Source organism: Nelusetta ayraudi, unplaced genomic scaffold, assembly GCF_046127955.1.
Source record: "Nelusetta ayraudi isolate G7.1 ecotype Tasmania unplaced genomic scaffold, CSIRO-AGI_Nayr_v1 ptg000060l, whole genome shotgun sequence".
Lineage (NCBI taxonomy): Eukaryota > Metazoa > Chordata > Actinopteri > Tetraodontiformes > Monacanthidae > Nelusetta > Nelusetta ayraudi.
In genome coordinates this window covers 6,686,681-6,713,298 of record NW_027466110.1, presented here as the reverse complement: position 1 = coordinate 6,713,298, position 26,618 = coordinate 6,686,681, and the positions used below count along the sequence as shown (strand labels likewise).

At 46.3% G+C, this 26,618-nt stretch overlaps 4 protein-coding genes across 6 annotated transcripts; 2 read left to right on the top strand and 2 right to left on the bottom strand.

Moving 5' to 3' along the window:
• The first annotated feature begins 1,319 nt into the window (after positions 1–1,319).
• On the top strand, positions 1,320–16,935 carry agpat3 (1-acylglycerol-3-phosphate O-acyltransferase 3). Of its 2 annotated transcripts, none has more exons than XM_076039814.1 (10): positions 1,320–1,552; positions 9,398–9,454; positions 9,567–9,797; positions 10,227–10,396; positions 10,480–10,641; positions 11,508–11,661; positions 11,780–11,882; positions 12,787–12,862; positions 13,326–13,524; positions 13,981–16,935. In XM_076039814.1, exons 3-10 carry the CDS (start codon positions 9,620–9,622, stop codon positions 14,070–14,072), a joined length of 1,134 nt encoding a protein of 377 aa, XP_075895929.1. In that variant the 5' UTR covers positions 1,320–1,552; positions 9,398–9,454; positions 9,567–9,619; the 3' UTR covers positions 14,073–16,935. The 2 variants fall into 2 exon arrangements, with proteins under 2 accessions (XP_075895929.1, XP_075895930.1); XM_076039815.1 differs by lacking the exon at positions 1,320–1,552 and adding an exon at positions 8,255–8,387.
• Positions 16,936–18,101: 1,166 nt separating this feature from the next.
• Positions 18,102–21,666, top strand: LOC142897642 (GTPase IMAP family member 8-like). Of its 2 annotated transcripts, none has more exons than XR_012928472.1 (5): positions 18,102–18,266; positions 18,654–19,361; positions 19,514–20,810; positions 20,877–20,935; positions 21,169–21,211. XR_012928472.1 is itself a non-coding variant. In XM_076040113.1 (5 exons), the coding sequence occupies exons 1-5, from the start codon at positions 18,164–18,166 to the stop codon at positions 21,400–21,402; spliced, it is 2,382 nt and encodes a 793-aa protein (XP_075896228.1). In that variant the 5' UTR covers positions 18,102–18,163; the 3' UTR covers positions 21,403–21,666. The 2 variants fall into 2 exon arrangements, 1 of the variants encoding a protein (XP_075896228.1); XM_076040113.1 differs by having other exon boundaries at positions 19,514–20,791; positions 21,169–21,666.
• Positions 21,667–22,510: 844 nt separating this feature from the next.
• Positions 22,511–23,426, bottom strand: LOC142897768 (olfactory receptor 4L1-like). Its single transcript, XM_076040319.1, has 2 exons — positions 23,404–23,426; positions 22,511–23,162 (listed from the first exon to the last, which is right to left on the bottom strand). The coding sequence occupies exons 1-2, from the start codon at positions 23,424–23,426 to the stop codon at positions 22,511–22,513; spliced, it is 675 nt and encodes a 224-aa protein (XP_075896434.1).
• A 347-nt stretch (positions 23,427–23,773) lies between these two features.
• On the bottom strand, positions 23,774–25,234 carry LOC142897516 (olfactory receptor 4Q2-like). The gene has a single exon (XM_076039916.1). It carries the CDS (start codon positions 24,791–24,793, stop codon positions 23,774–23,776), a length of 1,020 nt encoding a protein of 339 aa, XP_075896031.1. The 5' UTR covers positions 24,794–25,234.
• Between the last annotated feature and the right edge of the window lie 1,384 nt (positions 25,235–26,618).

Here is a 26,618-nt window from a genome sequence, read left to right as displayed (position 1 = left end):
TACAGACAGACTTGTGTTGGGTTACATAAATCCATAGAATACTAGTTATTACTTTAGTTATAGTTGTGTCGTAAGGGAATATAAGGCCAAATGTGCTTTTAATACCTCAATTTTTCTACGACAAAGTAATGTGGTTTTATTCAACCTTTAAAAATGGACTAATTCAAAGATAGGGGCATTTAAATGACTAAATTGACTATTTTGTGGAATACTTGGCAAAGATACGGAAATAAATATTGCAGTTCACTATTTTATAAAAATCTAGAAATTAAATACAAATTCATTGTATTGAATTTTCCTGAATGGATTTGATATTGTGCATATGAGAGAATCTAAGACGATATCTAAACCGCACAACATAAGGAGGAACGGCAGACAAGTCAGTTGCCAAGCGCTTACTACACAGCAGGGATTAGGGCCAGGTGACAGCTCTGTTCTGCCAACTCTAATCCATCGACTAGCCAGCATTAACCCACATAGCCAGACAGTCTGCAATGTCTGCCCAACTGCAACCTGAATACTCTTTGGCAAAGTAAAGAAGACGTGTTAGAAACGTTAACAATATACCGTATGGAAGAGAAATAATAATTCATGAAGAAGGTATGAAGATTGTGGGTCATAGTCTGGATCATACATATCCCATCCTCAAAAGTGGCGTGTGCATTTTAGGCTGGAGTTATACGATGACGCCAGCAGAGGGCGAGCTGGGTCTAAATTCGTTGAACGTACATCTCAGGAAACACTGGCAATGACGTCACACGTATTGGAGTTGACATTAAAGTTGACGCGTGGCCTGTGACGCGCACCACGTTCATAGTAGTACCAAAATAGTATAAAGAAATCGCTTTAGAACAGAGATTTGTTTTAGGAGTTGTGACAGCACATCTTGACCACAGTGGCTGTAAAATGTGTTTGAAATGCGTGCATATTTCAAATGATGAAAAGTTAGATTAAATGTGTAGATAACATAGATATATCTTTTTCATGCAGAGCATACGCCATCTAGAACCACGTTTTTTTGTTTGTTTTTTAAAAACAAAAATAACCTTTAAAAGACTATTTATTTTGTACTACTTTATATCATTCTGGTAGTAAATTGTCACAGGGAAATTATATGCTGCAAACTGCAAACTTTTTTTTTTTTTTTTTTTTTTTTAAATACATATCACTATTTCTAGACAATAAATGGTAACCTGTCGTATTCGTGCCTGCACACTGTAAATAAAGAGATGTGTTTAAAAAAAAAAAAAAAAAAAAATGCTGTGTGTTTCATTTATGTCTGGAAATGAATGAGGGTCCAGACCGGATGTTGGGCTTGCTACCCCCAGATGGGCTTTGAGGAAATGTGGGGCTTTAACCGACAAACAATAGCGCTCTGGCAAATCGCATTAGACCAAGTCATTTTGAACCTGTTTCGAGAATCGGAGCAAGTCGGGAGAAACCCTTAGCAGGACTGCTTTTGGCACGCGGCGGGGTGGGGGGGACAGAGAGCAGCGGTAAAGGTGTAAGAAAATCTACGGAGCGGCCTCAGTGTGCAGTGGATAAAATCGAGGTGAGTACCGTTACTGTCTGCCACTGGCTGCCAGCCTTAGCGGGCTCACTACTAGCACATTAGCATGCTGCTAGCCCGTTGCACAGCTCAGCTCAAAAATGTTTTTGTGTGGTGAAAACTTGGCACTCATTACCAGTGCGGCAACCTGGAGGTACTTCGTCCCTTTGTTGTCCACCAAAATGTCATTGTCAATTCCTGTCCTTTGACCGTCGTTAACTTGCTACAAGCGTTGCTAACGTCTAGCCCTGTTAGCTCTGTCCTTGCGCTGCTGCCCTGTTTGCGTGGGGGCACTTTGCGTCAGGTTGAGGCTGCTGCTGTTGCCAGCTAGCCTCACCTTTTCTGCTGGTCGTGTCAATCTCTCGTTCTAAGAAGGTTGGACCTGTTGGACCAGTAAATGTGTATTATTTCAAACACCGGATGCTTTAAGACAGGTGTCATGCAGCCTGCTTCACTGGTGGTTTGGAGCATGAAGTGCACGCTGCTTGGCTAGTCGCTTCTTCAAGCTTAACTTGCTCAGTCGGCCACACGCCGGTAGCGTTGCACACTTTTGGGGGGGGGAGCATGGCTGATCAAATTGGTCAGATGTGTCTCCGGGTTCATTCATCTCCGAGCCGCGGCCGTGCCCCTCGGTACGTCAAAGGCAGCGCCTGGTTGGTTGGTTGGCTCCGAGTTGACCTGCGCACGCTGTCATCATAGCACACGCCACATAGAAGGTTACTGGAGTTCATTCAAGTCTGCGGCTTTCGGGTTTGCAGCTTGCAACCATCGTGTTCTAACGCAAGCAAGAGCAAAAGTCGCCGGGCCAATTAAAAAAAAAAAGTAAGGTTGCGTCCATCAGACGTGTCGCTTTTTCGCCTTTATAGTCTATTTACCGCATCAGCTGGACGTTTGCCAGTGATCGGTTCAATGCCGTTATTTGGTATTTGTGTGGCAGCGGTCTCCTCTCGCAGAGTCCCCGAAACAAAAGTTGGATCTGGGATTCTTCTGGGATTTGCGCTGATCCGCGCGCCCTCAAGGCGTTTGTCTTCACAGCAACGGTTAAAGCTTCGGCACTTGACCGGTAGTTTGAACGCGTGCGTTCGATGGATCTCGATAAACCTCGTGTTTTGTGGTTGATCTTATTTCTGCTGTCACTTTATGGTAATTAACTCCTGTATCCCTGCAAAGTTTGTTTTATTGCGTTGTCCTGTTTGTATGGATTGCAGTTGCGCTGTTTTCCTGTGTGCATGTGCTAGGGTAGGGGTGGGGAAAACTTTTCGACTGGTGGGCCACAGTGTGTTCTAAAATGTGACAGAGGGGGGACCGGGCAGGAGCAGATGGATGGAGTGTTTTGGGTGAGCCACCTCATAGGAGGAAAAAATATCTTGTGAGATATGAAGAAAACATGTGATTTAATGTCAATTGAAAATGAACAAATGCCCAATGGAAATGACTCTTAAAACACTGATAAAGTGTATGAAGTACAGCTATTACATTACTTATATTAATATTAATAGAATTTCTACAAATTTGGCACGCCGCATTAAAAAGTTTGACAGGCTGCATATGGCCCCCGGGCCGTAGTTTGCCCATGCCTTTGCAAGAAGGCACAAGCATGGGCAACCTCACATTCCCCACCCATTGTTGTTGTTTTTTTTTTAGGAGTATCAGTTGGCATAGTCTCTCTTGTCTTGCATGCTTTTCAAAATTGTGCTGTGTGGATTGTTGCGCTACTGGACTAACAGCTCCTGGGTGAAGCAACCGTCGTGCTGCAGCTTGTGGCAATCCCGTATTGTCCACAGTGTGGCAGATCACCCCATCCTCCCTCCAGGGTGACCACACTCAGCACTACTCCCCCACCCTTAGAGCCAGGGTCACCACAGACCCCCTCCAGAATGTGGCAGTAGAGACAGTGGGGCGGGCCTGCCAGCAGCCTGGACCTCACTCGCTCACTCTCTCTTTGCTGATAATGTCGGCAATGTTGTAAATGAATGGTCTTTACAAATGGAACATCATTGCAAAGGGAATCAGTTTTCTGCTGGTAACGCATTCAGTGCTGCTGACAAGGTGACTATAGAGATGTGATTGACCAAATGCAAAGTTTAAAACTTTATTTTTTATGAGCTTCTGTCAGCCCTGCAGTTGAATTTCCCTCACCAACTCGTCTGGGACATATAGTGATTATGTTTCATAGGAAATAGTTATATGCATGTTTATCTTGGAGTGCCTCACTCAGTTGTAAATGCAACCTGTTAATTTCCTGTTGCCAGAGACGATGATCGCCACCGCTGTTTAAGGCCACGGCAGTACAGTATAGTATACACAGTCGCATCTCATCAAATGCATCGTCCCAGCGGACCAGGGATGCTCTTGTTCATTGAAGAAGCGTTGGGTTCAAAGTCCTGTGGCGTGACTGTTGACTTAAAGTAAACTATTGAACTTTTTTATCAGCACAACACTATAAAGCAAAGTCCCATTGGGACTTTGAGACACATGCCAAGATTAGCGGTATACCCTTTTAATCCTTTTATCTTATGACATCCTCAATGGTTGTGAACCAACGACACAAACTGCCTCCAATGTTTTCAGTTGGTTCATTTACTTGTAACCTCATTTCATATCCCACATCCAGCTTTCCAGGGTAGAATGAAACGCAGTGTTAGACCCCACTGGGGGCTTCTCTGGAGTCTGCCATTTTATGTATCACTATGCACCCACTGTGATGAAGCCCCTGTACAGCACAGTGAAATAGTATTTCTATCTATGGAGATGGAATGTGTTTGAAGGCCACGCTGAAGGGCAGGGATCAGTGATGTAAAAGATTTCTTATGGGAAGGTGGTTGTGCAGGACCATGTATGTTGGTAGACTTCATACACTGCTGGTTTTGTCCTTATCCTGGATTTGCTATCACATTTTTAAAATGTCCCTTTAGAAATGTTGGGAGGCAGGCACACAGTGTTTGGTTCTTGCCATGCCCAACCATACAACTTGTCTTTTACAATTATTAGAGTTACAATTTCTTTGATAATGTTGAATTCAGCGATGCAGCTTGGGAATATGAAATGTAATCCAACAAACCTCTACATTACTAAAGTCACCGCTGGGGTTCAGCAGCACATGTGCGCAAGACTCGAAGGACTTCGTGGCTACAGACATGACTGACCTTCATTGTTCGGCTATCACAACATATTTTTATCTGGATTTATATTTGGCCCTTACGGCCAGTGGTGAGGCTTCAGGTCTGTTCTCTGACCTTTGACTTGTTTGCTTCGGTAAACACTTTATTTCTGCATCTTTCTTTGGGCTGGTCCTAACCGCTCTTGACATGAGCTCCAGGGGGGCATTCGTATGCTTGCCCACTTGTTTCATGTGTCATGCCTGCGTTAAATTGCTGGAAAGTGTTTCTGGCTACATGGATAACTCATAACAATGACATGGAATGATTCTCAAGTCTCATCCAGTTTATTTCACATGTCCTTTAGGGAGAGGGACAATAAAAAAGAATGAAAAGGCAATTAAAAAAAAAACTTCTTCTGTGTAGCATTGTCAATAAAATTCAGTTGAAGTCATATTGTCCGTTGAAAATAAGTTAAATTACTTTTTTTTCTTTTTTTTCTTTCTTTTTTACCATTGTGATGCTCAGTTTAATCTAAATGCTTTAATGCAATTCGTTTCTGGAATGTGATTGCTGATTATACATTTGCTTACACGAGCAGTTGAACAGGTATAGCGAACAAAGTAGCTAGGTGTACTAGCATAAAGCCACAGGTGGAAGTATTCTGTACAGCTGCAATGTGCATGATTGATTTTGTTTGCTTTAGACATTTCTTCTGAGGTTTGACAAAAATACAGATTTTCACAGCAGGTTTGATTTTGTTTTGAAATTTCCCACCTTGCGGCTCAGACCAGCTAGTATGATGCAAATTTACCAGGTGCACCCAGTTGCGTTCGCTAATGTTAATGGAACGTGACATATCCAGGGTGCCAATAGCCTTCTAACGAGCTCTAATCTGATCCACTGGATTAGAACATGGGAAAACTCGTAGGACAGACTTGCCTGTACATATGTGCCTGCCTCTATCCAGAGGGGAGCAATCTTTCAGTCTTCTCAGAATTCATCAGTGGAATCACAGTGCAGTGGTCATCAGCAGGTTCACCTGAAACCGGGTCACTTTCGTCTTTCCAGCGATTGGGATTTTTGGTCGCCAATGAACTCTTGCTGATTAGACAGTTCTTGCATTGGGATCGGCCTGAGTACATGCTGCCATCATCATAATCTTCCTCTGTGGATTATCATGGCTGAGAAACAGGGCAGTCTGTGAGTGTCCGCTGTGCTGCCTTGCGGGACTTCGTTTCCTCTTTTCTTCTTGGTTTAAACTCGGAAGGACACAAGGAGCAAACATGCTGAACCAGAGTGCTGTGATGGTCTTCACTGGGATCTGTGGGGCATTGGTGGTCATGGCGATGGCCTACTATGTCTACTGGTAAGTTTTGACGCAGGTTTTTTTAGCTCCTCAGAACTGTTGTAGTGCCTGATCATAAAGACAAGCAAGGTGCCTTTAGTTTTCAAATGGCAATAATGGTCTTCAGGTGTTCTATGTTCAAAGTGAGTACAGGCTGTGAGGTAGTGCTGGTCAGCACAGAAGTTGTATTCAGGTGATTCAGAGTAGAGGCAGCTGTCCAACCTTAAGCAGCTTTCACACAGGCAGCGTCTCTAATCTTTCCCTCAGGCTGTGTTGGTCATGGGGAGGTCCTGCACCCACACCCAAGCTCCGTGGTCTAATTCAGTGTTTGCCACTTTCTTTAAGTCACTCTTTTCTTTTCTTTTACATCAAACGCAAAGATACAGAGGACACCTGGAATGTGGTGAAGCTGCCGGACAGATTGGACAGGGAGTTGAGTTCTAATGGCAGTGTGCAGTATTTAGCCTCTAACCAAACTGGCTGACGAGGAGCATTTGATCCAATCAGTGGCGCTTGGTCTGACAAGCTAAGAACTGTATCCACTGACCTAGCTCCTGTGTAAATATTAAGAACTGCACTTGTGTGCAATTGCTGGTTAATAGTCATAATAGGTGGCCTTTTAACCAATAGTAGCACAGGTAGCCTTGGGACTGAATCTAATTTGTTGAGCAACATTCTAGTCAATGCAGCTGTTTTTGTTGTTTCACTGAATTGTATTTAATTATAAAGGCAAGAAAAAGAAGAATTGCAGGTGGTTTAGACGAAGCTGCTGTGCGTTAGCCAATTAGCTCAGTGTCACATGACACTGCTTACCTTTTATGTTGTCATGTAAACAGATTTGCTGCCTGACATCCCTCAAGGGAGGATTCTTATCAGCACTGAGCCTTTGTGTGGTAGGCAGTCCAATGCTTTGTTACCGTCCTGCATTATGAAAGGACAGCTTGAACCGCCACGGTGTTTGTGCCCAGGAACAGCTGCACTGAGATGATCAGATGACACTCAGACAAGACAAAACACCGCTAAGGTGATGTGGCAGCGGGAGTCTGATGTTGATGGTGTTGGACAGATGGTGGAGAGTCAGGTGAAAGTGACACCTTCTCCTGGTATAACCATGGCAGACCAACCAGAGGTTCCTTGGAATGGGTGCATTTATCCCTACGATATCTTGAGTTATTTCCAGTAAACTCACACTTTTCTCCTGATCCACACAGTCAGTGTGCCGATCATTTGGATCAATGGGCTTCTGTTTAACCCGCCGAGCAAACTGATTGGGGACCAGTAGAAAGGTTTGAATTGATGGGTTCCTGGAACACACATCTCTTCCTCTCCTTCCATGAGGATCAAAGGCAGCTGACACCAAAAGTGTTGCTCTCTGACATCTTCATCAACATCGTGCCACTGCAACTCCTGAGTGGAACATTTATTTAGAGCCCATTTATGTAGAACAGCTTATAAACATGCCATACTTCACGTGGTGAAGCTGTCTTCAGACACGGCTGCCCTGCAGCGTTGAGGGTAGAGTCCAGAACATGGTGTTATTGTCCCAGCAGTTTTGCTCCTCGGGGTTGTTTGTTCAGACTAAAGGGCAGAAAACATTCTCTTGAGAATTTTCTTACCAGCTAGTTCACTCTATTTGAGAATGTTGAATTTTGAAAATGTGCTTTGGTCACTTAAACCGTAAGAGTTTCACCTCTGTTGAAAATATGTGGCTTTTTGCAAGTTTGAGCGACCCCCATCAGTGTCCTAGTGTGAAAGACGACGGGAGAGAATGTGGAGAAAGGAACTGGAACAAAGTTCACAGCCTGCACGGCTGTCAGACTGTCAGAGTGCAGCCACAGTTTCTGCTGAAAATATGAGCCAAAGAGCAATCCCAGCAGTTTCTGCCTCCCTCTGACAGAGTCATGCTTGCGTGCCACGTAGCAACACTTACCTGTAAGTCCTCTTTGCACACAGTTCAATTTCTCACAGCATGTGGAATGTGGTTTTACATTTAAATCAATACGCTGATGAGCTTAGCTCTACAAATGAGGATCACCCATCACACTGAATTAGAATAAAGTTGTGATTCTGAGCGTTTGCAGCTCGTCATCCCGCTTCGCTGCAACTCTTGCGAGAAAAAAAAAAAAAAAAAAGCTTCTCTGTGCGAATAAAAATCTCGCAGGTGTCATCTGTGAAGTTCTCGGCACTTATTCCCTCCCACTGGACCTCTTTGTGAGAGCAAAGGTCATATCTGAAACGTGATGTAAAAGACAACTGTGGATTTTTGGACTCGTCGTCAGATGGGCCAGGCGACAGATAGTGCAGTCCTCCACAGTAGCTCCAGTCAGCGGCGCATTCATCCAACAGTCGGCCGTCTCGTCCTACACGCACAGACCGAGCCCTGGAGGCGCGCGTAAGATCCCCTCTGCCACACATTCTCTGTCACTGTTTGCATAGTGGCGGCGATAAATGGCTTTTGGTTGGAACAGAGGGGAGACTTTTTACCTACTTGGCCGTTTGTCAAGTTGTGCGCTGCGGTTGTTGGACGGGAACCTGGTTTTACTTTGCGAAGAGGGAGGATTGTTATTTTGAAAGAAAGGAGAAGAAGAAGTGAGAAATGCAGCAACTGGCTCTTTTATTTTTCAGTGTTTTTTCAGATCAGTGTTTTTGTTGTGGTGCTGGATAAAATACAACCAGTTAATTTGTTGTTTGTCACCTGTTAATATTTTAAGCAACTGCTGAAAAAAAAAGGCACAAGTCAGTGATAGTGGACAAAACAAGGCGAGTCATTGGACGCTGAACAATCCAGGCTCTGTATATTGGGAGGCTAATGTCAGTGTGACCTCCTTGGATCAGATGCTTCTGTCTCCACAGCTTTCAAGTCTTTTTTTCCCCCCAATTTTACGATTTCCAACTGTTGGCCAGTTTGTATGTTGCCTTAACTACTGGAGAAATCAATGCAAAGCTGAGCTTTAAAGTAAATCTTGTCTTGGTGAAGTATAAATAAGATGTTGGCATTACATTGATTCTAAGCGTTGTGGCAAAGTGAGGCTTGTTTGGCTTATTGAACTTTAATGCTGAGCAGCTAATGTTGAATGTTGAATGCAGGCCAATTTTATTCTTCCTTCTTCTGGCTGGTCTGAGGTTGAAGATCAAACTGCAGTCAGTGTTTGACCTTTATTTTCTGTTGACTCATCAGTAGCTCCGCAGGAATAGAGGCACCTTCAGTAGTAGTTTTGAGGCATGCCAGTAGGTCACGTCAATCTACAGAAGCAGTCTGAGTAACTTGGGCCAACAATTATTGCCGACTTTCTCTTCACTTGCAGCTGCTCCGGCGTGTTTAAACGTTTTCTGTTTGAATGAGTGTGCGTGATGTACTGCGGCTTTTCTCCTGCCTCAACCTGCTCTCTTTTGTCCTCCCAGGTCGGTAGTATTGGCCGAAGGACCGTGTAAACGCGGCTTGTAAAAGGATCCACCGTGGTAAGAGACGCCGCTGCCCCTTTGAATCTCTCAAACAGCCGCGTTTGCCCACGTCACTAAAGTCCGTATTCACCCAGCTGTCCCGCTCACCGCTGCCTCTCCCTGCGTGCAGGTTGGTCGTAGTGTATAGAGAGGAGCCCGCTCCGCTCTCCAGGCTCCTCAGCCATGGCTCTGCTGGCCTACCTGAAGAGTCTGTTCATCCTGCAGCTGCTGATGGGCTTCGTGTTCGTGGTGAGCGGCCTCATCATCAACTTCATCCAGCTCTGCACCTGCGTCCTCTGGCCCATCAACAAGCAGCTGTATCGCAGGATCAACTGCCGACTGTCCTACTCCCTCTGGAGTCGTGAGTAGATGTTTTGTTGTTGTTCGAGCTTCAAGTTGCCCCCCCACGTCCCACACGTCTTGTCATGCAAACGCAGAACCTTTTGTTTGGCGGGAAACCTGCAAACAGGAGCGGCACCAGATGGTGCGCAGCTGGCCATCTGCTACCTGGATAAAACGCTTGTCAGCAAAGAGTCCTTCTCCTGTTACCTTGTCAGAAAAGTCGGTCCGCAGGTGCAATTTAGCACGAGGCCTGCAGGGGTCAGCGCTTTGAACTGCTATTCGCGTCAAAATAAGTAAAATGGTTGCATATTTGTTGCCACCACATACATTTTTAATTGCGATGATGTCAGCGTTTTGCGGTAGATACGGACGCTTGCCTCACAGAAAAGAAAAGCAAAAACTGCGCGAGTGTGGCGTCACAGTTCTGCCGCACCCCGTCCCTGTGCAGAGTTGGTGATGCTGCTGGAGTGGTGGTCGGGCACAGAATGCACCCTATACACTGACCAAGCTACGGTGGACAAGTTCGGCAAGGAGCACGTCATCATCATCCTCAACCACAACTTCGAGATCGACTTCCTGTGCGGCTGGACCATGTGTGAGCGATACGGCATCCTAGGGGTCAGTGGTCCGCTGGAGCTGTGCTTTCTTACCTCCCTTTGTTTGTGGGTTGTGCTTTTTAAAACCAGATCCTCCTCTTGCAGAGTTCCAAAGTGCTGGCCAAGCACGAGCTCCTAAAGGTCCCTCTGATTGGCTGGACGTGGTACTTCCTGGAAATAGTCTTCTGCAAGCGGAAGTGGGAGGAGGACCGGAAGACGGTGTTCAGTGGGCTGAACAGACTCAAAGACTATCCTGAGTGTATGTGGGTAGGTATCGGCCACACCGCCCCCTGCTGCCGACGTGCTCTGCTGTCACGAAGCTCTTTGTGAGCTTTGGAGGTTTGAGCTGAGTCACTTTTCATGCAGCCACACGTCCGCTCAGTGACGCTTTTCAAAGGAAAAACCTCTTTCAGTTGCTGTGTGTAGGTGGGACATTTACTCTGAGATGCATGACTGCTTACTAAACAAAACACTGTTTTGTTTTGGATTTGGTTTATTATTATTATTGTTATTTATTTATTTATTTATTTTTTGGTTGTACAAACTTCAATAACTGAGATTCACTTTGTGACACGAGTCCTCACGCTGCCCTTTGACCCACATTCTGCTGGCTGGCCTGATGCTACAGCGGTAATGTGCTAGTTCACAGGGCACCGTCTCTATTTCACATCTCACTACAGTCGGCACTTCTCTTCAGTTCATTAAGCCGCTCGCTTTTACGTTCCACAAACTCTTTGCTGGGCTGTCGGCTCTGCTGCGTTTGTTGCACCTTCGCCAAAGGCGTAAATCACTGTTAGTGTTGATGATTTTTTTTCTTTTTTTTTTTTTTTTTGCTTGCTGCCTCTCGACGAACGAAAGAGAGATTAGGTAGATCAGCAGTTGAGCTAATTAACTCAAAGTCAAGAATTAGTCAACTGCTGTTGACACAGATGACGTGTTCAGGCAAACCGTAAACACCCACAAGTACGTGTGGTGTGTGTATATTTTCACTTGATTTAACATACATTGTGTGTCGCCGAACCCAGATGTGATGTTGTGGGACTGTCGGTTCATCAGTCATTGTGTGTGTGTGTGTGTGTGTGTGTGTGTGTGTGTGTGTACATATCAAAATGGTGCTTTTCAACCCTCTGCAGTTCCTGCTGTATTGCGAGGGCACCCGCTTCACGGAGAAGAAGCACCAGATCAGCATGCAGGTGGCGGAGAGTAAAGGCCTGCCCAAGCTCAAATACCACCTGCTGCCCCGCACCAAAGGATTCACCACCACGCTGTCGTGTCTGAAAGGCACAGGTAGTGTCTGCAAGCACGCGCACACACACACACACACACACACACACCAATCTGCTCATGCTCAGTTTGAGAACGAGCACCAATCTGTGTTTCTTATCCTCTCCGCCCCTGCTTGCAGTATCTGCTGTATACGACGTGACTCTCAACTTTCAAGACAACCAGACCCCCACCCTGCTGGGCATCGTCAATGGCAAGAAATACAAAGCCGACATGTCAATCAGGTAAAGTGCCTAAACTGTGTTTGCTTCCGAGGCGTCGCTGACGTGTGCTTTAAATGCACGGCGGCTGAAGCCATGCTGCCGTTTCTTTATGGGGAACACATATTTTTAGACCGATTTCCATGTCACCAGCTGCAGGTTGTTTTTTTTTTGTCCCCTGGCGGACACGACGGACAGAAAGAGCACTCAAGTGTTGACCGCTTGCCGAGCGCCGAGTCTGTGTGCGTTCAGGGCCGTGACGCTGGTGAGAGAAGGCCGGCAGAGTGAAGAGTGTACGGCTGCGCACTATTTTCGCTTCTGCACAAATGTGGTTTTGTGTTGGGCGGGAGAGAAAGCAGCTGTCAGGGAAACGCTCTGCTAAATTTTTGGGAAGGTGAACCCCCTAGTGGTGAAAACGTAGTATAACAGAGCGCCGGTGACAATGAAAGGTTCGCGCTTGCTTTGATGGATCGAAGCATAGTTTGAAAAGAGATCACAAACTAACTGTAAAAAAAAAATATAATAAAATAACAGGAAAAGCTACAAATGTAATCAACATCTTTCTTAATGTTTTTGCCCCATTACGTGATCATTATTATTATGTGTTGTATTTTACCAAATAAAGGCGTTTTTAGCTTTTTTATATCGTCGGGCATCAGCTGACCTGCTTTCTAAAGTAAAAAAAAAAAAAAGCACCTGTCCGTGTGAATTAACTGCACAAAAATCTGAGTTTTTATGTTTCATTTTTTTGTGTATATATGTATTTTAGAAGCTTGAACTGTTGCAGTCGACTATTTAGTTTGCTGCGAGAGACATGATTGTTTTAATTCCCCATTGACCTGTTGAAGGAACCACGTCTGTTCCCTGATTTAAAGAGCTCGCCGTTCCACTGTTTCAATCCTGAACCTCGTCCTTGTTTCCCTGCCAGGCGGTTTGATGTGAAGGACATACCAGACGATGAGCAGGAGTGTGCCAACTGGCTGCACAAGCTCTACCAGGAGAAGGTAAAGTGAGGCGCACCGGCGCTGAACATCGGCCTCACTCGTATAGAATTTGAAAAATGTGTTTTGCAATTTTTAACCGTCATTATTTTGTGTGTTTGGAGTCGATTGCTCGTCTTTCTTTTTTTCTTGTCCTTGATTTACAAGATAAATAATAGAAACACCAATTCACAAACCATTGCCACACACTGGATTATGGTGTAATACTGTTCAAATTATCTGATCGGATTATATGCCGATTATTTGAATAACTGTGTGATTGGTTTCTGTTGATTTAACGACGTGTGAATGTGAATCATATGAAACGTGCTCGAGCTCGTCCTTGCTTCGCGGTTAATGTTACCAAAACAGACGGCACGTTAAAAAGCTGCCGCGTGGGATCATCTGGGGCTTTAAAATGTTTTTCATTACTACTATTATTGCTACTACTATGACTGACGCTCCTGCTTTGTCCTGTTGTGGTCAGGATGCCTTGCAGGAAAATTACAACAAGGAGGGAAAGTTTCCCGGACCGACAATTATCCCACGCCGCCGGCTCTGGACGCTGCTCAACTTCCTGTTCTGGGCCACGCTGCTGCTCTCGCCTCTCATCAAGTTTGCTTGTGGGGTGGCCGTCAGTGGCTCCCCACTCCTCATCATTGGCTTTATCCTCTTCCTCATCGTCGGTGAGTGTTCAGCCAGTCGCTTGCTCTCGTTCTTACCGCTGACGTCGAGCGCACGGTTGAGGCTGTTTGTGAGGATCTTTGATTTGCATCAAACTTGCTTGCAGGGAAAACAAGTATTTTAAAGGTTAAGTGTGTAAAATTTTGAGATTTTGAAGAAGAAACGGCGACGTCAAGTGGTTACATTTTAGATTGCACCGTGTTTAACGGTGGCCTGCGCACCCAAAGCTGGATTCCAGCTAACGAGGAGCGAGACCCTTGTCTATGTATTTCCTAACAAATATGCCAAATATGACGCGCTGAACCTACAAACGACAGTGCCGCAAGTGCCTCGCAGTGAACTTGTCGGGACAACCTACAAGCGTTCTCTCACATTAGATTTGGACTGAAGAGAAACGACGGGACGCCCCCGTGTTGTCCATCACTTCAATCCCTGCTTCTCTGTGTTCCTCTCCGCAGCCTCTATAGCCATCCGACGCCTCATCGGGGTCACCGAGGTGAAGAAAACTGGTTCAAGTTACGGCGACCAGGAGGCCAAGAAACAAAACTAAAGTGTGTCCCTCGCCCCCCCCTCCCTCTCTCTCTCTCTCTCTCACTCTCTCTCTCTCTCTCTTTCTCTCTCTCCCTCTCTCACCCCCTTCCTGTATCCGGCCGCTGATCGAGTGCGGTCGCTGCGCGGCGTCTCACCCCTGCTCCCGCCCGGTTCTCCTCCCACTGTCCAGTCGAGTCGGCAGGTTTGGAGGAGAACACTCGGCTGTGAAAAAGGAAAAGAAAAAAATCGAGGCCAGACATAGAAAAGTGAAGGAACCAGGAAGAGAGAGTGAAAGGTTGTCTGCTGTGAGACACAAATGATGATGAGCGGGAGATGCGGCAGTGCACACCGGCGTGTTTCTTCTAATCCAGCTAGTGAAGCCACCCTAACCCCCCCCCCCCCCCCCCACCACCACCCGTCCCACTCCCATTATATCCCGTTAACACCCAAAGGTGAAGCTCTCAGCCCGTCTGAGGTCACATGGGTCCATTTCCTGCTCTGAGCTACCTCCCTTCTTCCACTTCCTGCCATCGCTGTCAGGGAGCGGCCACCTGCTCGGTCTTCATCTTCCTGGTCCAGGGAGAAGTCACCCCTCCCACTATCCCCTCCCTCCCCCACTAACTGGGACTTGCAATGGGAACCAGTGCCTTGAGGCCCAGCCTGGTTTTCTGTACTCACCAACATTCATTTCACTCTAAATCCACCAAACATTGCCCATGAAAATTCTGGCCAGGAACTAAATTTGGGCCGACTTGCATTTCAGCAACTCAACGGCAGTATTTTCTTCCTCCCTCTTCACCAACAAGTCCTAGATATTCTCTCAGTTTTTATTCTGACCCACGTGTTGAATGTTAAAGATCGAGAACCAATGGTCTCATTGTTATTACTAAGGAAACATTGCTCTTTTTTTAATATATATATTTTGAAATTCTCACATCATAATGACAACACCCAGTTCCCCTGCGATCACACACATCCCACATCATCGCAGCTTTTTGTTTTTAAAGTCTCACAGTCCCGTTGACTTTCTGTCTGTCACGAGTGGTCGTGTGGAGGCTGGTGTCACTCGAACCTGCTGCAAGGGCTCTGAAGTGTCCTGGCTGGGGGACTCCTAGCATCTCCTGCAGGGCTGGACTGGAGCCCGCAGCATTCGCTCCTCCATCCACTGCATCTCAAATCGCCACTAGCTTTAAAAAAGAAAAAAAAAATGGTAATAACCACAGTCTGACCGGCCAACCCCCCCAAAAAAAAAATATATAAAAAAAATTAGCCCGCCTTCTGCTCCGCCCCTGCTCTGCGTCGCCAGTCTCGACAGCTGTAACGCTGCACTCTCCGCTCTGCTTGCTGCGAGCGCTCTGGCGCATCCCAGACAAAGGTCACCAGCTGTCTCGACGCGGCTCCACAGCTGTCGGAAGGAATCCGCTGCTGTCCGGCCAGAGATGGAGCACAACCGGCGTCGTCGTTTCAGCCTTAACAGGAGCCTGCTCAGGCCAAAGGGGGGCGCCGCTCATTAGCCACCCCTCGTACACAAAGACCGTCACCGTCTCTCATGCATTCTGTTTGGCCTCCGCTCGTACAGTCGGATGGAATGCGATGTTTGCGTAATGCCTGTTCATCTCACGTCATCCTTGTGGTTTGATTGCCGAGCCTAACGGGAAGCTTTTAGATTTTAGATTTGCGAAGTAGGAGGTGCAAAAGGTGGTGCGGTTGTTCTCTGTTCGCCGTCGCCGTAATTAAGACTGCTGCTTGCTTTTATTGAGGGGGGGAAAAAAAGTAGGCGGTTCATGAGCAAGTTTCGTCCCACAGCACATTTCCTGGTCCAAAATACGAAGAAAAAAAAAGAGAAAAAAAAGCTGTAGCATGACATAATTCTATTTTTTTTTTTTTCCCACATTGGTTCTCCTCAGCAGCAATGCATCACATCCTTCCTCTCTCTGTAGAGTTTCCTCAGCCCACACAGACTCCATGCAAGCCTTAATAGACAGTGCTGCTTAACTATGTTTTGTTTCTTTTTTTGTGCACGGGTGCATATGAATGTGCGTGTGTGTGCGCGCGCGTGCGAAGATGTAGACACTAACCGGACCCCGGTGTAGTAGCGAGGGATGGAACAGTGAAAGATGTCCTGCAAAGAAAGCAAGCAAGCAAGCTGCTGGGAATCATAGCCAAGTCAACGACAGTGGGTCGAGTCTGCTCTCGTCTCCCCAAGAGCACCGTTCATAATCAAACCACTCTTTTTGTATTTAACAAGATGATTACTTTGAGTTGCTTTTACCTCAGACGTTTGCGCAGTTTAGCTCGTTGTCTTTGAACGTACACCGGATGTGAATGCAGTCCGATCTGCTCAGTTGGAACAAGGGTTTTTACACTGGATAATTTTATTCAGTCATGAAATGTATCTAGTGGTTGTCCCCCCCCCCGCCCCCCCCCCGCTCCCCTTCCTTCCAAGTTTCCAGATGGAATCAAGTGATATTAGAAATTGAACCCATTTGAAGGAATTATTCACCCCAAAAAATTATTCTCTACCATTTTCAGTCACGGAAAAGCTGTCTTTGTTTGTTTGTTTGTTTGTTTGTTTGTTTGTTAATTTTTAATTCCACAAAACATGTCTGGAGCTTTTTGCTGAAACACTCCCTAACACCTGGAAAAAAAAAAACCAAGGGACCTCGTAGCTTCAAATAATTTGTATGGATGGGGGGAAACCTCAGTCAGTGGTCACAGGCAATGACTTTTTGGGTGAATTGTTCCTTTTATTTTCTTTTTTTTCTATCATGATTGATACCTAAACAGTTTAGTGACACTTGAGCTTTGTTTTTGTTATCTGAGGCTATTTTTATGTTCTCCTCAGTTAAAACACTTGAGAATATTAAAGGATTAAATCACAACGCTGTTCTTACTCCTTTGACTTCTTTGGGTTTGTGTGAATTCTCTAGAGGGCGCTGTTTTAGAGCACGCTACCTCCATCTTCTCCACTCCATCAATACAGGCATTCTTGAAGGAGTGCATTTAACAGCCATATCTCATCCATAACATTCAGTCTTATTTTACGCATGTGATTACATTATGAGGTCACAGTGTGTGAAGGAAAAACTAAGGAATGAAAATATGTAAAGAAGCTAAATGATGAATATCTTATTGTTCTTTGAGAAACTTGTAGATGCGCACCAAGCTGTTGACTTTTGCAGTAAAGCTTTTGAAGGATGCATCAACTACTCCTCACGTTCCCCAGGACCAAATGACGAGTGACTGCACCCCCACCCACCCCCTAAAAAAAAAAAAAAAAAAGTGAAGATGTGGTTTGACAAGGTATGGAAATGTAGCTGTTGGGTCTGATGTTTAAATTCCTCAGAGAAGGCAGAGATTCCCTCTCGTTCTTTTGCGGTCTCTTTAACGACAGGCCATACGTTCGGGTTACAACCAAATGTGTGGAGTGGAGGAAAGCCTCAGCAGTTAGATGTGGGACCACTGGGGGGGGCAGTGTTGAGGCTAAAACCTTCATGTTAGACAATGCCAATCTATGGAGCGAGACAATTATTGTGCTCACCGGATAAACGTGTTTTTAACAGCTCAAAGAAGATGCATCCAACAAACCCCGCTGCCGCCATATCCCTAAGTCACACCAGTAAGGTTTTATTTTTAAACTGCCTTTTTTTAAAAATATCATTTTTGCATGATGTACCCGATTGCAGAGTCACTGACTCAAGTTGATTCTGACTCAGGGACTTTTAAAGACTGGTGATGCAGCAGGTGTGACAATAACTCATAACTAAGACTTTCTGGGTTGGCTGAATATGTTTGGTGAATTACTTGTTAATCACACACATACACCAAAAAAACAATCAGCACAATAGTCCCTCCAATTTATTATTTGACTCTTGAGTAAATGACTGAGTAATAGAACTTGAAAATTGTGGCATCAAAAGTTCAAATTGCTGGAGAAAAGCGACATTGTTTGTGAGTCCAGCTGTCGGCTCTCACTTTAGGGTAAAGAACTGCCTGACTGGTTGTGTTGGCTGGACTTTGACCTCTGCTCAGAAAGCTGAGTCAAACATTAGGGGGTAGCTTGACACGCCACTTTGATCTGTTTTGCCTGAAATACCGAAGAAGCGTAACATGAGCGCGCCGCTGGCTTATGAAATCCTAAAAAAAATAAAAGACCGAAAATCAAGGATGGAAGAAAATGTTTCACCGGACGGTGCGACTGCGACGCAGACAGGTACGATGTTTCAGCTGTTCTCACCTTTCTGTCATAAAACCATACTCACTGTGACACGCTCACTGTTTATTTTTTTTGGCTGTGTTAATGGTAGAGGGAATGTGAGTGTATTACATGAATCCCCTCATTACCATAAACATAAAATTGAAAATGCATTCAGCTGAAGCTGTGAATCACAATTATAATTTCAAGATTTCAAGAATTCAATATATATATATTGAATTAATATATATTTTGTTTTTTGTTTTGTTTGTTGTTGTTTTTTTGTTGTTTTCTACTTGACACCCTTGAATATCTCAAAATTAAATGTACAATCAGTTGCATTCAGACATATTTTGGTGCATCATGTACAGATAATTCAAATATGATCCGCTTGACTCTCTCCAGGCCACCGGGAGCTGAGGATTGTTCTCCTCGGCCACGACTGGTTGGAAAACAGTTTGACAGGAAACGCCATCCTTGGCAGACGTTTCTTCGACACCGACAGGGACGTCAAGATGTGTGTGAGGAGGCAGTTTGTTCGCGTCGATGGCCGGAGGATCGTAGTGATCAACAGCCCTGAAAGGTGGATCCAACACTCTGTCCAGGACCCTGATCTAGTGAGGAGCAACATGCAGGCCTGCATGGCCACGTGCCAGCCAGGACCTCACGCCTTCCTCATGGTCGTACCCGTCAGATCCCACAGAGGCAGAGAGTGGCCAGTAGAGGGAGCCCTCGAGCTGCTCAGCGACACCGTGTGGCGGAACACCGCAGTGGTTTTCACCAGACCGGAGGGACTGAGAGGCTCGACTGTTGAGGACCACGTTTCAAAACACAGGTTTCTCAGAGCGCTCGTGGAGAAGTGTGGACACAGATACCACCTGCTGGACACCCGCGGGAGGGGAGAACGCGGCGACGTGGCGGTCTCAGGGCTTTTGGAGAAGGTCGACGTGATGGTTTCGGAGAACATTCGGGCCGGAGGAGTCGGTTACCTGCCACCTGCTCGCAGTGAAGTCTCAACAATAACTGAGGCCAGGAGGAAGGAGTTGGAGGCCAGGGCGGCTCAGAGGCAGAGGGATGTGGAGGTTAGGAGAAGTACGCTCAGATGTCTTGGAGGTGAGCACTGACACTGAGCTAGGCTTTTATACAATGTCACTGCTGGCTCCACACCACAGTATATCAACAACAGAAGTCCTAAACACTCCTTGCATTTGTATTTTGTTTGTGATCTTCACAGAATAACTGCAATCTTTATTTTTCTCCTTTAGACCGAGGAGAATCCCCAACAACAGAGCTTCGAATCCTGATTGTGGGTCCTAAGCAGGTTGGAAAGAGCTCAGCTGCGAACGCCATCCTTGGTGAGGACGTCTTCTCCGCCGGACACCCGACACTGGAATGCTGTCAGAAACTGCGTAACACAGACGGCGAGCAGCGTGTATGTGTGGTCGACACGCCCGGCTGGCACGGCCGGTACTGCGGCGAGGATACGCCACCGGAGCTGCGGCAGCTCATTACCCATGGTGCATCACTGTGCGCGCCCTTCCCTCACGCCCTCCTGCTGGTGCTTCGAGGTGACGAGTCTTTCACCGAAACCGACCGCCTGAACGTGCAGGAACACCTGATCTCGCTCGGGGTGGATGCCTGGCGTCGGACCATCGTGCTCTTCACGAGGGGCGACAGACTGGGAGCCTCAGACATTGAGTGGCACATTGAGAGGTGGCCCGCCCTCCAGTGGTTGGTGGATCAATGTGGGAACAGGTATCACGTTTTCCACAACTCCGAGGAGGCCGGCGACGGTCACCAGGTCCAAGAGCTGCTGGCCAAGGTGGAGGAGATGCAGCTGGAGAACGACACGGCACGTGTGCTACGTAGTTTCGTGAAACTCCAAGAGAGCAACACGAGGCTGAATAAAAGTCTCCGCAAGGTCACAAGGCAACTGAAGAAGGCACAAGCGGACAACAACGATCTCCGGCAAACAGCAGAGGACGCCGTGAAGGCGGCTGAAGAAAGAGAGGAGCAGGTCAAATCGCTGAGGGCCTCAGCTGAGGCCGGGGGGGAGCGGCAGGACAGTAAAGCCCGCCAGGAGCTGGCCAGGAGGTTGGTGGCGGCCGAGGGCCTCAACAAGCAGCTCGAGTGGCTGATCAGCGGACAGGACAGGATGGTTTTGAGCCTGTGTGACAGAAACGCCCAGAAGGACCTTCTGATCCAGGCCCTGTGGCGAAGCGGCGAGCTGGTGAGGGAGGCGCTGGAGAACAGAGTGAGGGACGCAGAGCGAGAGGTGGAGACCCTCAAGAGCAAGGGGAGCGACAAAGACCGAGAGCTGGACGAGCTGATGGCCAATCACAGGAGGGAGGTCGGCGAGCTGAAGGCCGCGATAGAAGAGCTGAGGAGAGAAAACAACGCGACAACGAGGCTGTTGGGAGTCGTGCGGCAGCGCCACCGTGAGGGAGAAGAAGAGAGCGACAGGTTCGAGAGGGAAGCCGACGCCGCCAACGGCCACACAGCAGACAGCCGGCGGCAGCAGCGAGCCGTCGCAGACACACTCAGTGAGTGAAATCATTTACAGTAAGTTTGGTTTGCTGCTGATCCGCCTGTTTGAAATAAAAACACACAAATCTCTGAATGTTTTAGGAGCCATGGAGAAAGAACTGGTCGTGTCAGGCCGTGACGTGAGGTGGTTAGCTGATGAGGTCAGTGCTGCTTGAGAGCCAAAATGGATTCAGTCTGTAATAAGTAAACCTCATTGGGTTTGGAACTGATGGTGAAAGTGGTCAAGAGTCCTGGTTGGTTGCTAAGAGTCGTCGTGTGTCCATTGTAAAAGTCTGCACGACTTTTTTTTCCCCCCAAAAAAAACAACAACAAAACTTATCCTTAAAGTTTATAACACAAATAACTAATCAGGTGGTTCCCTTTGGACTTCTAGGATGACACTCCAAACCAATCACGGCCTCTGGAAGCTGACTGGGCTGGTCGGTGGTGGGGAGCCGGAGTGGCTGCACTGGGAGCTGCACATGGAGCCGCTGGCAGCTCCTTCTTGTTCGGGACACAGTTGAGTACCAGGTCAGCTGTTGCGGCTGCAGCTGGGGCAGCGCTGGCCACTTTCCTGGTGCAAGAAACCAGACCCCAGCAGAGGAAAGGGGATTTCGCCGAGCATTAGCATTAGTCTCTATCGTAAAACACCTCTGACAATGTTTTTTCACACCACAACAAGAAAATAGAGCTGCAAGAGTTGTTGCAGCACAGGCTGCAGCTGCTGCACTTCTAGTCACAGGGGTCTCTGTTTGCTTGCAGAACCAAAGTTGGACTGCAGTTGTCTGTTAAATCCAATAACAGATGGTATGTGGGGATGCACAGGCCTGAGTCTGAAAGGGGGAAAAAAAATTAAATTTTCATTTCTTTATTCTCTAAAAGAATCTCCAATCACCAAATCATCTCCAAAAGAAATTCACAGCTATGATATAAAACTAACGACTTTGCTAAACGTTCTACGTCACAAGACGAGCTGATAATCTCCAGGGCCCATGGGCTATAAAATCTGGGTTGAAAATGTTGAAGAAAAAAAAAAACAGATGAAAAAAGAAAAATTAATGCAGTGAAAGTAATGCAATTTAATTAATATCATAATAGCAATGTTGTCCTCTGAATAAAATGAAAATGACTCCTTAAGACCAGGTGTTCTTGGTTTTTAGTGTGTGGCCACTCTGGAAAATCTAAAGGAGACCTTATGTCAGCTGTTCCGTCATGCTTTCTTTTATATAATTAGACAGAGCAAACTACTTTGCAGAATGCTACATAAACATTGCCATCATTTGAACAGTTTTTATTAAATCGCAGATCCCAGAAAAAACCCCACAAAGAAATCAACATGAATCCAATATGTGAATCTAATTGTTTTTTTGTCATCTGATGTCATAACAATTCAGAAAATCAATTCAGCCAGCCCATCTTGATTTTTTTTTTTTTTGAAATGTTGTTATATGTTAAAAAATAATATGATACATAAAATATAATGTATAATATATAATGTAAAGATCACTGTCACTGCAACAAAGCAGGATATCTCCCTCCTCTCATTTGTCTTTTCAAGAAACAATGAGATCAATGGCAGAGGACTCAACCTCTAGCTGAGTCCTCTGCCAACCTCTAATTTCTCTCTGTAAGACTGAAACAACAAGTCGGAGGTCCAGGCCATGACTTCAGCAGGGGAGGAGTCGAGTTCTCGCAGACTGTGATTAAATGAAATGCAGGAAGGTTGAATAAAGTGCTCATTTCTTCTTGCCATGAACTATATATAAAATCCGATGTCGTATCTTTTGGAGTTTAATGCCGTATATTGGAGGATTCATTAGGGGAGGGAAAAGCAAGAAATTAATAGTGATTAGGTTTTTAAGACCTTGCGGGATCTCTAAACTCACAAAATTCAGATAAAACGCGTCAAAAAGTACCACAATGACAAAGACAGTTAAAGACAGCAAATGGGGCACGCAGGTCTGCATGAACTTGACCATGTTGTCTTTTGACCTCACACAAGTCACAGCAATGTGTGCGTAGGACCAGGTGATGAAAAGCATGTGACACAAGTAAACAAGCATGGACATGGAGAAGAGGATGACGGTGGGAGCGGTGTTGGCGTCGGGGCACGCCAGCTCGACGATGAGCCTGTTGACGCAGAAGATTTTTTGAATCTCTGAGCCGCACAACTTCAGCGACGAGGTGAGTGCGATGTTGGCCAAGCAGCTGGAGTTGGGGGCGAGCCAGGAGAGCAGCACCAGCAGGCAGAGGCGCCTGGGGGTCATGAAGGCGCGGTAGTGCAGCGTGCGGCAGATGGCCAGGTAGCGGTCGTAGGCCATGAGCACCAGGAGGGACATCTCGTACGTGCCGAAGGTGAAGACCGTCCTGAACACCCTCCACTCCCTCCTACCACTCCCCCCAAAGGAAACACTCAGTAAAACATGTGCTCAGAGGGCCTGGTGTGTGTCCACCGTGTCGCTCTGATCTGGCTCTGCCTCACACACAACTCTGTTTATAGCAGCGCCAATTGCATCAGCACAAAGTAAACAGTGTGATTAAGAGAAAAAAAAAAACTATTAGCCCTCATTGGGGAGGTTTGCAGTGCATACTGCAGCCAAGCAGTAACAGTAAGGAGAAACAAGACTACGTAGACAGATCTGGTCTGTGCATCCAAAAATAGAAATAATATGTACAAAATTTTATGCACATACCATGTTCAACACAACTTGGGTGATTGAATGTAGCACTTCGATGATAACTGCACAAAAAAAACACACAATATTTATTTTCTCTGTATTGTTGGCAGCATTAAGGTGGAAACAGTTGATAACTGCTTTCCTTTTAAACACAAGGAAGGTTTAAAAAAAATTTTTAAAAATTATCTGGACTTTGTGTCCATATATATATATATATATATATATACATACATATTAACTTGTACTTTTTTAACAGTACTAATGCTTTGTGAGCTCCGCGTTGCACCGGTGATTAATTACAAGACAATGATAAACAACAAATCATGCAAATAAATCAGATTTGTTGCACCTCACACATCTCACTGGACTGACGCGGGTGTCTCGGGTTTCCCGAACCTTTACAACACAGAAGTGCTTCACGTGATTCCTTATTTTTCTCAGGTTGAGGCCGTAGACCAGCGGGTTAAGTATCGGGGGGATGAGGAAGAGCTCCATCTCGATGAACACCATCACGCTCTGCGGCAGCCGGTTTGAGCTGTAGCGCATGTGCAGGCGGTCGAACAGAAAGCACACGACCAAAGCCAGCAGGCAGACCAGGTGCGGCAGGCACGTCTGCATGAACTTCCTCCTGCCCTGTCTGGACGCTCGGCACATTCTGACCAGGTACATGTAGGACCAGACCACAAAGGAAACGTGACTGCAGTAGAAAGTGTAGTTGACCACGGTCATGACCAGGTGCGCTTTGGAGGGCGAGCACGCTATCTTGATCATCAGGTGTTTGGTGCAGTAGAGTTTGGGGATGTGTGAGCCGCACAGCCTCAGCGTGGACGTGGTCAGCACGGTCACGGACATGAGGAAGACCGGGGTGAGCCAGGCCAAGGCCAGCAGCGCGCGCACCCTCCGCGTGGACATCACCGAGTGGTAGACCAGCGGCCGACATATGGCCACGTATCTGTCCAGGGCCATCAGCACCAGCAGCGAGTAGTGGGCGCAGGCCGACGAGTGCAGCACAAAGTCCTGCAGCAGGCACCCGGCGTACGAGATGACGTGGGAGGTGGACAGCAGGTCGCTGAGGAACTTGGGGTAGAAGCCCGACGTGCCGTAGAGTCCGTTGACGCACAGGTTGCAGAGGAGGACGTACATGGGCTCGTGGAGGCTCCTGTCGGCGGCCACCGTGGCGATGACGCCCACGTTGAGGAGCCAGATGACGCAGTAGCACAGCAGCGCGAAGGCGAAGACGGCGAACCTGTGGCTGGCCAGGCCGCTCAGCCCCGACAGGGTGAACTCCGTTACCTCCGTCAGGTTGTCCCTCATGGCGCCGCTGGCTCTGTGCCTGCCCATGCCAGACACCTCCACCTTAGCGGCTGTGACAGCGCTTTTGTTTAATTCACCCGAGGAAACGATGTGGCAGCGGGACCCCCGAGGGGACGAGCGAGAGGCTGTTCCAGCGAATAAGAAAGTTAAGTAGTTTGATAAAGCAAGACATTCATTATCTTGTTTTATTTTTTCTTGTAAAGTGGCAAACAGTGCACATGAAATGTAGAGTAAAGGATTTTATGAGTCTGATCATTTCATTCAAGGTGTCCAAGCTATGCCCCGTGGGCCAACTGCGGCCCACCAACTGATTTTAAGTGGCCAGATCTTTATGTTTTTTGTCTCTAAAACATGTTCCTTGTGGTACGCCACTCAGTATTGAATCAAATAAACTGACGTTGCAAATTTCCTCTTTACCTCGCGATGGCAGCACTTTAGCCTAGTCTGTAGTGTGTAGTCACATAAAGTTGGACGACGACAGTGAAAAAGATGGTGGTTATAACTATGGTACATTAGATAATGACAGTGGCAACCTCTGCTAGCGTACGGTGTCGTCGTGCCTCTGCACTCCCTCAGAAAAAGGCAACGGCAACTTTTGTGTTTTTGATGTGTCGTTTGCTCATAAGTTGGTGACGTTTGGTAACGATTGCACTGAATAAATCTGTTCCTTTTGGAGACACAATTCTTTTGCACGTTTTTCTTTGAAGGGGATGAGGAATAGCTCTGGGATAATTATGTTGTTTTTTTTTGTTTTCATTCAGTCATTAATTCATCAACACGTTTGACCCATTCACATTTAAATGAAGTAAACACTAAGTTTACAACTTGGGCCCTAGGAAATCTCAAATCTGAATTGGTGACAAAATGAAGAATGTGTCTTTATTAAAACCTCTGTAATTATACCATGCTTTAATTTAGGTGCTGTCTAGATGTTCCGTGTTATGCTGATGTCTAAAAGCTTATTCAAAACATTTAAAAGGGTGATATAAGCTGTAAATGCTGTGTTCCATCTGCATTTATACTGCTACAAATTCAACATTTCATTTCAAAGTTTTTGTCTGTTTTCATGGATTTGCAGAGTTTCAGTCTGGCTCGCAGCCTCTCCTCACAACCTCGGTCTTGATGACCTTTAAGTGTGGCACCTCTTTTCATGCTTCTCCTGTCAACTCAAATCTCTATTCACTCAGACCTGTGACAATCCAAACGCACCCAGATTCTGTCGCCTTCAGTGCAGACAGGCAGGCAGGCAGGCATGTTGCCACAGAAACAGTCAAGCAAATCACTGTGGAGAAGCTGAGGCCTTGAACTTTAAAATAACCAACGATCACATAACCAACGTTCACCGATGGTTTCGAAAACACTTCTGGATTCTAATGCATGCGTGCAGAATAATTTCAGTTTTTGGTTGTTGTTATTTTTTGCTCTTCACAGAAAACCTTTTAACATCTTTAATGCAAACAGTGCTTGCAATCAAGTACGTGGGGCAAGGAAAATTGTAATTTTAGCCATGAACGTCTCCTCCAAGGTTGCTGCAATAGTAAAATGCATGTTGCATCATAGTTGATCATAGTTATATAGTTACATCATAGTTTAACATTGTGTTTTTTTCCAGTCCACCCCAGCGTGCTCATCAGGCTGAATGCAGCAGGGGATGTGCAGGCCGCCTCAGACTCCAGAGAGCTGCAGGCCTCCGTCCCCAGGGACCTGCTCATCATGCATCTCAGCTTGACGTCTCCACACTGGACAAAAGTGAGGTATAACTTTCCCAGCTCACACTTGTTTGGTTAACTTCAGGAAACCTTGCTCTCAGACTTTTGTTCTGATTCGGTTTCAACCAAACAAACACGGCATG

Coding starts and splice junctions, on each gene's coding strand:
- LOC142897516 (XM_076039916.1), bottom strand. CDS start 24,793: ATGGGCAGGCACAGAGCCAGCGGCGCCATGAGGGACAACCTGACGGAG.
- LOC142897768 (XM_076040319.1), bottom strand. CDS start 23,426: ATGCACAGACCAGATCTGTCTAC. Junction 23,163..23,403: donor CACAGACCAGATCTGTCTAC/GTAGTCTTGTTT, acceptor GGGGAGTGGTAG/GAGGGAGTGGAGGGTGTTCA.
- agpat3 (XM_076039814.1), top strand. CDS start 9,620: ATGGCTCTGCTGGCCTACCTGAAGAGTCTGTTCATCCTGCAGCTGCTG. Junction 10,397..10,479: donor AGCGATACGGCATCCTAGGG/GTCAGTGGTCCG, acceptor CTCCTCTTGCAG/AGTTCCAAAGTGCTGGCCAA. Junction 13,525..13,980: donor TATCCTCTTCCTCATCGTCG/GTGAGTGTTCAG, acceptor TCCTCTCCGCAG/CCTCTATAGCCATCCGACGC.
- LOC142897642 (XM_076040113.1), top strand. CDS start 18,164: ATGAGCGCGCCGCTGGCTTATGAAATCCTAAAAAAAATAAAAGACCGA. Junction 18,267..18,653: donor TGCGACTGCGACGCAGACAG/GTACGATGTTTC, acceptor GACTCTCTCCAG/GCCACCGGGAGCTGAGGATT. Junction 20,936..21,168: donor TGAGGTGGTTAGCTGATGAG/GTCAGTGCTGCT, acceptor TTGGACTTCTAG/GATGACACTCCAAACCAATC.